The sequence below is a fragment of the Microtus oregoni genome, unplaced genomic scaffold (genome assembly GCF_018167655.1).
Source record: "Microtus oregoni isolate MIOR12 unplaced genomic scaffold, Mior012 000002F_ref0000024, whole genome shotgun sequence".
NCBI lineage: Eukaryota > Metazoa > Chordata > Mammalia > Rodentia > Cricetidae > Microtus > Microtus oregoni.
The window spans coordinates 81,200,700-81,213,000 of NW_024543061.1; the positions used below are offsets into that span (position 1 = coordinate 81,200,700).

Sequence of the window (12,301 nt, forward strand, 5' to 3'; positions counted from 1 at the left end):
AAATGGCTGGGGGACTGGGTGGGACAAAAACCCCAACAAGCAGGCTCTCATGTTACATGAATTTACTTAGGAAATAACATACCGTTCATGCTCATAAGATGTAGTTAAGCCAGCAACTTGGAAATTATCACAGGTCCACAGAAAGTTTAAGAAAAATATCAGCCACTCAGTCAGGGATAAGCAGAAAGCTACGTATGCAGCTTTCTTGGCAGTAAACTTGAACTTTTTCATAACCAATCCACCAATTAAATATCCAATAATTACTGGAGGTAAGGTATAAATACCTATAAATTAAAATAGAATAGTATTTATAAAACACATAGAAAATTAAATGTTATCAATTTTTAAAAACATCTTACTTAAAAATTACTTAATTCAAATATACAGTATCATAACCCCTACTCATTCACATATTTCAAATGTCACATAATGTCACTTTAAAAAGAGAACTGGCATTTGCCTAATTATTTGAATCAAGTCATAAACACATTGTAACCCTTACATACACAGACACACAAACTCTCATATACACAATTAGGTATTTTAGGTACTTCTATCTGCTCTGTAATTGTGAAGGTCCCCACTGAACCCAAGCTTATCACATATAGAACATTCTGTGCAGTCCTTATGTTGCCCAGAAATCTTTTTCCTGACTCTAATTCTACTGCTTAAAAAAAAATTAAAAGGCAGTAATAAGCCTGAGCTTTTGACTGAGCATTTATCATTAATATAAGTCTCAGTGAGTTTATTTGAGAGCACAAAAATGTAGTCAGGAGCAACTTCTTGGTAACTGCCTTTTCTCCAGTGACTTCTGCTTGCTGGCAGTGAGCAGAGGTGTGACTCCTTTAAGAGACAGCTTCCTGGCATGGCAAAAAGGGGCAGCTTCCTTGAGAGGCTCTGCTACTAAACTCTTAAGTGGTGTGTGTGAATGGTGGATGAGATGCTACTTGGTGGCTATGTACACCCAGAAAGTTCCTAGAGTTAGGGTGATAACATAGCTTCCAGAGCTGGTGATAAACATACATCAGCCATGAGACTAGGGTCTCAGGGAAGCAAGCAGGTGGAGTCAGCCACAAGAGCTGCCAGTGAAAAGTCACTTAGCAGTTTAAAGTTTAACTTGTGTGGTCAGAAAAGGATAAAGATATACAATTAAATGAGAATCAGATTGAAAAATAATGTCTAAATGTGCCATGATGTTTAGAAATATATGTAAGCTTAAGAAAGAAAATAAACTGAGTATAGAAAGTCACAGAAACATAGTTTAAAGTTATAAAGTCTTTAAAAAGAGATGTATAATAATAAAAAAGATTAAGCCATACAGAGATGGGGAATACACAGGGAGTCTTGATAAGGTATGCTATTATATTAATTTTGAATTTTTTTGAATTCTAATGAGCAAAAGACAGTTGCTAGGGGCATGGAATTGTGAACAGGACTGCAAATTTTAAATTTCAGGCTATCTTAAATTTAAAAACGAAATAAAAATATACTTGTTAAAAAAATCAAAAATGTTTTAGAGAAGAGTATTTGCTTTTGTTTCCACAGGAAAGAAGAATCTGTGCATTCCTTCAGGAATAATATTTGTCAGGTTTGATCATGGGAGACCTCATGAATATTGCATATGATATATAAAAGTTTACTGCTTATCTTCCTAGCACTTGGTCATTATCTCAAATTTTCTCAAGCACCCAAGAGATGCCTTCACCAACAAATAACAAAAAGCAATTTGGAGAACATGATGCCCATGTTCCCAAGAGGTGTAGTGGAGGCATTTTGTTATTTGGTGGCCTATGGATGTTTGCTATCAATTAGGATAATATACCATATTGATGCAAATTTATGTAAAATTTGTGTCATGGCACATATGCTTCTACTGTTGTTTAAGTTGTTATAAGATTGCAGTTCATTAAAAAATGAAAGCTAAAGTTCTAGCTTTTGAAAGTTATTATAAAATATTTAGTGTAATCAACAAATACAAGTTGTAGTCATTCATTTACAACAATCATACCTGTAGATATGTTAGGTATGTTTTCAAGATCATGTGATATATTTTAGATAAATAAATGATTTTCAAGCACTTCAAAGATCTACAGAATATGACACATGAAATGTTTTGATATCATAAGGTTTTTCATGACAATGAAACACATCTTCTCCTAGTAGCATCAATTTACTTCAGAGAAGGTAATGGGCATCAATTCAACTCTGTAGGCATTTGCTTTTTTGTAGCAAGATTAGTAATTTTGACAAGAAAATACGTTTTCCTTGACTGCTTGACTGCATGCTCTATAAAATGGACATGCTATTCCCATAGGAAAAAGATTGCTGAACTTGGCCAAAACATGGCAGGACAGTCTTTTAAGATTCCTGCTTCATAGAAATGACTGCTAGACAGACATTCTGCAGAACACATAGGAAAATGTCTGTTGAACTTTTCCAATACAAGGCAATCCCAAGTCCTTTGGGATTTCTCCTTAAAAAAGAATCTGTCAGACATTCTTCAGGACACAAAGGAAAACAATTGATGAACTTTGCTAATACAAGACAGGAAGGCCCTTCAAATGTCCTGCATCACAGAAAAGTCTGCCAGATACTCTAAGATGGTGGACTGAATGGATGCCCCAAATTTACAGAGAAATTTGACTGACTGTCCAGGCAGCAAGATGTCCTGTCATTAAGTAACATATCATCCTTCTGGGGCCTTTGATGAAGTTGTAGATTAGATAGTCTTAATTATAACTTTCCTCAGTTACAATGAATAAATTAAGTATAGAATTTTAGAATCACCAAGATGAGATAGATGACAGAATATTTTTTTCTAATTTTGCCAAATACAAATTGACTAGACATTGTACCTGTAATTCTTAATAACTGTCTTTATTGTTTATAATGTTACTATGTTACAGTTAAACCTTCCATTTTAATTAGACAAAAAGTGAGAAATGCTGTGGAATAATCCTTTTATACACTGTAAATGTGTATAACTCTCATTGATTTAATAAAGAAGTTGACTGACTAATAGCTGAGCAGGATAGAGATATGTAGGAGACTGAAACTAAGGATGAGGAAAAGAAGAAGGGTGGAGTCAGAGGAGTCACCAGCAGAAGCTGAGAGAGCAGGAGACTAATGTGCCATGCTAATAAAGATGCCACCATGTGGCAGAACGTAATAAGGATTACACGTTAATTTAAAATGTTTGAGCTGGTAAGCAATAAACCTGAGCTTTTGACTGAGGATTTGTAATTAATATAAGCCTTGGTGTGTTTATTTGGGAGTTTCTGGAAGGACTTAAACTTCCATCTATATAAATGAAACCAGAAAAAATCCAAAGTTACGTAGGATCCCTAGGTTTACTGTACTAACAAGAAAAGCAGATGTGACTTCACAGACTCCACAAACCACCAGAGGACCTAGTGGATGTGGAAGCCAAGATCTGAAACTCAGAAGTAAAATTGAGGAATAATATATAGAATCCCAGTTAGTTAAATCTATATTACTCTTTGAATTAATACATTGCCTATTTGAAAATTGACAAGTATAAACACCCCTAAAGATTTCCATAGTGATGATGATTTCATTATGATTAAAGAGAGAACAGAGAGGGTATTTCTGGCCTCTTCCTTTCTTTGTCAATTTTTGATTTATTTTTTTTGGAGACTAGAAAGAAGAAATTTACAAATATTCTAACAGACATCAATTTTCTTGTAGTTTTTGAGTCACATTATCATATTGTGTTGCATTTCTTTGGAGACACTTTTTTTATCATGTCCTTGAGGAAAGGAAAAGTGCTACTAAAGAAATAATAAAATTGCATACCTATGAGAAAGACTATCTCTGCAGTTGATTTTCCATATTGCTGTTCCAGGTATTTAGGAAGGAAGACAAATGTTGTGGTAAATGAATTGATCTGAAGCACACTTACAAGGACAAAAAGCACATAAATCGGATTGCAGAAGAGGCTCTTCATGAATGGCAAGAAATCTGAAACAAGAGAATATCAATACCATCAAGATAACCTAGTCTTGCATTTTGTGTCTGCTAAACTGAAATCTTCTCACAGATTCTGTAGTGTTACACAAAAGCATTTAAGTAAATCTTTACCCCTCTGGGCTAAAGTTTTATGTCATCATTTAAGGAGTTTTTGAAAGATAGTAACAAAACTGGCTTCATTAGAATCAGAACCCAATTGTGCCATAAAGTCAAACTATAAGGAGATAAAATCATATCTATGGCCACACCTTTTATTTTTTCCTCTTTCCCTTCTATTAATATCCTGCATTCACTAGAGAGTGACTAGTCTGCTCTCTGGAATGTTCAAGAGACAATCTTTGATGAAGTTTGAGCTCAGATACTGATTTTAACACACCATTGTGGAAGAACAGAGAAGCAAAAAATTTTGGAAGACTCCGGGAATCTTTCTATAACTTAGCCAACCTCAGCATCCCTGCAGCACTTCCAAACAGAACATTTATTAGTGGAATTAGTGATATTTTTAAAATTCTCAACACAAGGGTCTAACTGCAAGGGATGCTGACTCACTTGGTGTAGACCTTCCAACTAACTTAGCCAGGACCTTTTCCTGTTTAACAGTCTGTGACTCATGTTTGCAGCCTGTTTCTGGTAAATAGATGGAATCTTACATAGATAATTTCACTGAACTCCACACTTAATAATCTCTTTTCTTATCTTCATGTTTTCTGACTGCATTTTCTAATTTTATACTATCTTTAATAAATTGTCTAAAGTTTTTAGAGAGTAAAATATCAAAAATAATTAGAACAATAGGTAGAGCAAATAGTGAAAAAATATCTTCCTTAAGAATGTGAGGGCTGCAACCAGAATTCCCAGAAGCTTTTGAACTCACCCATGTTTGTGGACATCCCTGTTCTCCTAACTGAGTCTCCATATTTCACATTGACTTTTCTAGGTGTCTTATACTATGCTAAGTTGTTTCCTAGTTTTGAATATCAGGTTGACCTAGCAGATCACACAATCACACATAACAACCAGTATTATCCCTTTTAGGAGAATCATTAACATGGCCACAATTCTAAGAGTGTTTAGGTCTCAAAATTTGCTCCCGGTGTGATTGTCTGCCAAGTAATGGTTAACCGTGTATAATGTAGATGTGTGTTATTCAATACATTATGGTTTTAAAGTTATGAGTGATGGGAAAATAGATACATCATCGATAAAGTTTTCCTCACAGTACTCAACTAGAATAGCACAGACACCCAAGAAGATAATGTGATTTTCTGCTCATTTTACAAGTAAATAAATAGTGCCTTCCTATCTTCCAACTATAAACTTTCAAAATTTCAGAACTCAAGCCCTGCTCCACACACAATTGTGAAGTTATTGCTAAGGTTTAATAATAGTGGTCTTTAGTCTGTAGACCGTAGGGCCCAAGGCAAAATCCTGGACCCCTTCCCCACCTGACTTAGTCATCCCTCCTGCAGGTAGGCTTCTTCAGAAACCCTCATCAAACCCAGTTATCTTTAAGTTCCACTCTGCTCCCAAACCCACCCAACAACCATGACCTCAGTGACTCCCTGAGATACAGACATGTTCAAAGCAGATCAAGAGCAGCTCCCTGACACAGAAAGCAACTGCAACTATCAGTCCAAGACAGGATTCCAGAGTCACAGACACCACATACAAGGATTGGACAAAGATGCAAAGATACTTCCTGAATCAATTACAGGAAGAGATGGATAGGCACCAATGCAAGAATACATTCAAAAACCTAAAGAGCAGCATGGCAACAACAAGTCCTAGTATCCTGACACAGAAGAAGCAGAAAAATATAACTGTTTGAAGATGGTAGAGACTCTTAAAGAAGAAATGAAAAAATTCCTTAAAAATATGGAGGAAAAGGCAAACAAAAATGGGTAGAAATCAATAAATCTTTTAACAAAAAACAAGAAAAAACAATTAAGCAGGTGTAGCGAACAGTTTAAGACTCAAAAACTGAAATAGCAGCAATAAAGAAAACAGAAACTGAGGGACTTCTGGAAACAAAAAAAAATTGGGTAACTGAACAAGAGCTACAGATACAGAAAAATCAAAAGTATACAAAAATGGAAGAGGAAATCTCAGGAGTTGAAGTTAGGATACATGAAAAAGATTCATCAGTCAAAGAAAATGTAAATTCAACAATTTTTTTAAACATAAAACATAGAGAAAATGTGGGACACCATGAAAATATCAAACCTAACAATAATAGAGATAGAAGAAGGAGAAGTACTCCATCTCAAAAGCACAGAATATTTATTCAACAAAATTATAGAAAAAAACTTTCCCAATCTATAGAAGGATATTTGAATGTACAGAAAGCTTGCAGAACACCAAATAGACAGGGGAAAAAAAGTCTTGTTGCCGTATAATAATCAAAATACTAAACATGCAGAATAAAGAGAGAATATTAGGAGCTACAAGGGAAAAGGCCAAGTAATATATGAAGGCAGACCTATCAGAATTAAACTCAATTCCTAATGGAAACTCTGGAAGCCAGAATGTCCTGGACATATATACTGACGACACTAAGAAACCATGGGTTCAAGCCCTAGCTATTATACTCTGCAAATCTTCCAATCACTATTGATCAAAAAAAAAAAAAAAACCCAAGATATTCTATGACAAAACCAGATTTAAACAACACCTATCCACAAATCCAGCCTTACAGAAAATACTTTAAGAAAAACTCCATCAAAAGGAATTTAGCTGTACCCACAAAAACACAGGCAAAAGTGATCTCACAACAGCAAATCCCTAAAAAGGGAAACACACAAATACTAAACCTGAAAAATAACAAAAATTAACAATCACTGTTCATTAATTAATATCTTTTAATATCAGTGGACTCAACTCACCCATAAAAGGACATAGGCTAACAGAATGAATGCAAATCAGGACCCATCCTCCTGTTGCATACAAGAAACATACCTCAACCTCAAAAACAGACATTGCCTTAGAGTACAGGGTTGGGAAAAGAATTTCCAATGGAATAGATTTAAGAAACAAGCTTGGGTACTATCTTAATATTTAAAAAAAATAGACTTGAAACTAAAAGCAATCAAAAGAGATGGAGAAGGATACTACATACTCGTCCCAGGAAATCCATCAAGATTAAGTCTCAATTATGAATATCTATGCCCCAATTACAAGAGCACCCACATATGTAAAAAATATTTACTAAAGCTTAAATTGCACAGCAAACCCCACACACTAATAGTAGAGGACTTCACCACTCCACTCTTACCAATGGACATGTCTGCCAGATGGAAACTTAACAGATTATAAGAGAACTAATAGATGTCATTATTCAAATGGTCTTAACAGACATCTACAGCACATTTAAACCAAACACACACACACACAAAAAAAATGCGCTTTCTTTTCAACACCTCATGGAACATTCTCTAAAATTGACCACATAGTCAGTAACAAAGCAAACATCAACAGATACAAAATAATTGGAATAACCTCTTATATCTTATCAGATCTCCATGGCTTAAAGTCTGAATTCAACAGCAACATTACTTTCAGAAAGCCTACAGATTCATTGAAATTAAACAATGCTTAACTAAATCAACCCTAGGTAAAGGAAGAAATAAAGAAAGAAATGAAAGACTTCCTAGAATTCAACAAAAATGAATGCACAACATACTCAAACCCATGGAATGCTATGAAAGCAGTGCTAAGAGGAAAGTTCATTGCACTCAGTGTTACATGAAGAAAGAGAAGGAATCTCATACTAGTGACTTAACACCACACCTGATTGCTAAGTAACAAAAAGAAGCAGTCTCACCCAGGAGGAGTAAAATTTTATTAAAAATAATAAAATTGAGGGCTGAAATCAATAAAATAGAAACAAAGGAAACAATACAAAAAAATCAATGAAACAAAGAACTGGTTCAAAAAAATCAACAAAAGAGAAAAACCTTTATCCAAATGAACCAAAAGTCAGAGAAAGAATATCAAAATTTTAAAAATCAGAAATAAGAAGTGGATGTAACAACAGACACTGAAGACATCCAGAAAATCATTAGGTCATAGTTTGAAAACCCTATTCAACAAAACTGGAAACAATAAAAAAGAAATGGAATATTTTCTGGATAGGTACCACAAATCAAGGACACATAAACAATTTAAATAGACCTATATCCCCTAAAGAAATAGAAGCTCTCATCAAAAGTCTCTCCCCATCCCCACACCCAAAAAGCCAAGGGCTGGTTGGTTTCAATGTAGAATTCTGTCAGAATTTCAAAAAAGAGTTAATACTTATACTCCTCAAATTGATCCACACAATAAAAAAAAGGAACATTCCTAAACATTTTTATACAAGGCTACAGTTACCCTGATACCCAAGCCACACTCAATAAGAAAGAGAATTATATAACAGTCTCTCTCATAAACATTGATGCAAAAAGTCTCAAGAAAATACTGGCAAACTGAACCCTAAAACACATCAAGAAATCATGATCAAGGTGGCTTCATCCCAGAGATGCAAGGATGGTTCGACATACAAAGATCTGTCTATGTAATCCACCACATAAATAAATTGAAAGATAAAAATGATCATCTCATTAGATTCAAAGTGATTACACTAAAATCAGGAATAAGACAAGGCTGTCCACTCTCTTCTTATCTACTCAATATACTACTTGAAGTTTTAACTAGAGCAATTAGATAACAAAAACAGATCAAGGAAATACGGGATGAAGGGCCTTGTTCCTAACTCAAAATGATCACCTTTGTTGATTCTGCATAGGGAGCCTTACCCTTTCTGAGGAGTGAATGGGGTTTGAGTAGAAAAAAGGTCATGGATGTAGGAGGAGAGGAGGGATTGAGAACTGGGACTAGTATGTAAAATAAGAAAGACTGGTTCATACATGCATGCATACATACATACATACATACATACATAAAGGGATGGGCAGTCTTGACTACTCAGCTTCTCACAGATGCACCACTGCTCTGCACCAGAGGTTAATAACATTCCTGCTTGTTTTACAGCAGTCTGCTCCTTGGCTAACAGTTCTCATGTAAACTATCACACACCTTCAAATACTGAAGATCATGCCACCTCTCAGGTTTTCTTCTCCAATATTAATTTCAATCATGCTCGCAGCTAAACTGACATTTTTCTTATCAATCTACACTGTTACCTTAGTACAGAGAGTTCTCTCTCATTATCTTTACCTTGAATTTCTGGTTGCTTTTTTTTTTAACTTGGAACAATATTTTCTATAAAATACACTTTCAAAACAGGTGGGAAAATATATTTTCTCATTGAGTGTCCAGATTGATGAATTTTCCATAAAGTCTAATCTAAGATGTGCTGTTTACAAATTATGTGAGTTGTTTCCAACCGGTAACTTTGGAAGAAGTTTAACACATCTGAGTAGGGACCCTTAGTGACAAAGCATCTCAACTCAGCACAGCAGACATATGCTCCACTACCTGCAGACCCATCTAAACCAAATACAAGGGTTAAGGTTTGTCTGTTTGCCTTTAGTGATTGCACGTTTTTCCTTTTTGGCTTGTCCTTGGTGTTTCTCTTCTTTGTCACTTGTAGTCACATCTGCATTATCTTCTAGTCCTTCCTTTGGGAGTGTTTTGGGAAGAAAGAAAAAGGGGATGCTGATCAGAACATTCACTCCTGCACAGATCAAAAAGCCGAGCCACCAAGCACCAACCCAGCGCGTATCAGTGGGAGTTATGGTCAGGTCATCTGTGGAGAAACACAGATATTTTGTTAGCTTGATTCATTCTTATTGGCTAACACTTATATTAATTTAACCCATTTCTATTAATCTGTATATTGTTATGAGGTCGTTGCCTACCAGCAAAGTTTTTGCACGTTTGTATCTGGTGGCGACATCATCGTTTCTCTCTCTTCACTTTCCTTCTCCTAGCACTGAGTCTAGTTTTCCTCCACCAACCTAAGTTCATCCCTATCCACAGGCCAAGGCAGTTTCTTTATTCATTTACCAATAAAAACAACACATAAACAGAAGGACATCCCACACCATTTCTGAACAAGAAAGACGGCTTTAACATAGTAAAATTACATATACCAAAAAAGTTATACAGCAAGAATTACAGTTAAAATATTTATATCTATTTTCTTTTATCATGACTAAGGAAAACTATATCTATTCTTTAACCCCATCAAAGACTCCAGAAAGATATAATATTACCTAAGTGAACAGGAAGTGCATTGCAAGCAACTTTTAAAACTCAAGAATTGACAGAGACATCTTGCAATCTGGACAATCACCCAAAGTTCTTTTGTATCATTGGGGCATCCATCTCCAGCCTACTGGTCCATAGTATCCAGCAGACTTTTCCATAAAGCAGAAAATTTCAGAGATTCTTCCACCTTAATAACAGTTTGTCAGTAACTTTTTTCTGTGTACTACAGAAAGTCTAGCAGATTTTTTTTAATGTAGCAGGAACACCAAAGGTAATAAAACATCACATGATACCCAATTACTTTTGTTTGTGTATTCATTAAGAAAATTAACCAGTTTCATCTAGACACATGTGTTGATAATTGCCAGTGGCCATGTCATAAGTGCAGCAGACAGAAATGAATCTTATGTAATATAACCCAGAGGATGACAAAGCTACCTGGGTACATACTAGAGAGGTAGAGCCCCTGGAAAATTGTTTCCAGAATGCCAATTATTTTTTTTTACATCCTTATGTTTGCTGCTGCCATGTTTCTGCTGTATTGGCATAGTATAATTTGTATGATGAGACCTCACTGAAACTAGTATACTGTGGTTGTTTCTTGAAAAAACTTCCAGCCCTCACTGGACAATTTCTTTGTAGATAATAATAAAGATGATTTTCATATGAGTAATGATGCTAAGTTCAATCAATGATTTAATTGGACTTTATGAGTTAGCATAAAAGATGCAGGTATTTAGGGCTATTTGTAAAGGTGATTAGGGATATGATTTAATTTATTCTGCCAGCTGCTCAATAAAACCTACAAAAAGGGCAAAAACATTCTAGAAGCTACCTTGCTTTTTGTTAGATAAGAGATTTTCAGAAGACGGAAAATAAAATCAGGAAAGCTTCATGAATTATAGACCCATGAATTCTTCATATGTAAAAACATATGGTTAAAGAAAATTATTATGTTCCTGCACCCAAGGTTAGGCCTGCATTTCTTGGTAATATAAGTTACAGAATTAATCACAGACCCTGTATGAAATTTAAAAAACAAAGCAGTAAAAAAATTATTGATCCTATTCTGTGTAAAGAAAAATAGATAGTTTAGCTGACATCTCATTTAAAGTTTCTCCAGAGTAGAATTAAATATGGAAGTTTACTACACTGAAACTGCACACAGGGCCTGACAGTACAAAAGGAACTAGCTGAAATATGCTTAACTTGCTTAAATGTTTGTCATTCCATAATAAAAATGCCATTGCTTTGGGGTGAAGATGTTCTGGTGAGAAAATTAATACAAAGAAAATTGTTTAGTTGTGGGTTTCTAAGGAAAACAACTAACTCATGACCTTAATGTAATTTCTTCTTGTGTAAATATTTTAATTTATTTTTTAAAAATATGTAACATGTGGCTAGTAAGGTAATCTTTCCTTGCATAGATATCCTTTTTATTATGAGGTATAAAATGTATAACAAAAACATAAGACATAGGAGAAGGGGACACGTAGAAGGAAAATTATCGGGAAAGGGAAGGAAAACATCAGGGAAGAAGCAAAAGTTTAACAGAAAGAAAGATACAGCAGGAGAACAACTGGAAGAGGAAGTAAAAGAAAAATGATGGGTTAAAAGAACCAAACAGACATAGAACTGAATAAGAACAACCACCAGAGAGAAACACAAAGCTTTGGCCCTCAGAAAAAGGGCCCATGAGTGTCTGTGCATATGTCCAGTAGTTCACAGTTTCTCTGACCTTCTGGGGGCTAGACACATTGTGGCAATATATTTTCTAGTAGTTAATTAATCTGCTACATAAAACCTTTTGAATTGGTGCTTATGACATAACAAAAAGATCTCTTTCATTATCCACAGTGACTGCATCATTGAGAAAAATCTATGTGAGTAAATCCTCTGATACCAAAGGTGCAGCTGCAATGTGGTGGGAGAATGGTGGATTCTTGATTAGAAGGTGACATTTTATTGTTACCTTTGTTACTCTTGGGTCTGCAGACTGAAAGCAGTGATAATAAGCCTAACTAAGTATCAAAGAAGGCAGCAGTATAACAATCTGGAGCAATCTCCTACACTCTAGAGACTATACTATATAGATAAAATG

The 12,301-nt window shown here is 35.0% G+C and overlaps 1 protein-coding gene across 3 annotated transcripts in view; it reads right to left on the reverse strand.

Moving 5' to 3' along the window:
- Nucleotides 1-12,301, reverse strand: part of LOC121441010 (solute carrier organic anion transporter family member 1A5-like) — an 87,385-nt gene that overhangs the window by 32,005 nt on the left and 43,079 nt on the right. For all 3 annotated transcript variants that reach the window (XM_041642151.1, XM_041642145.1, XM_041642153.1), the window contains exons 9-11: nucleotides 9,515-9,736; nucleotides 3,817-3,981; nucleotides 83-284 (exon numbers count right to left, since the gene is read on the reverse strand). In XM_041642151.1, the coding sequence (XP_041498085.1) occupies nucleotides 83-284; nucleotides 3,817-3,981; nucleotides 9,515-9,736 (589 nt within the window). The remainder of the gene's footprint in view (nucleotides 1-82; nucleotides 285-3,816; nucleotides 3,982-9,514; nucleotides 9,737-12,301) is intronic.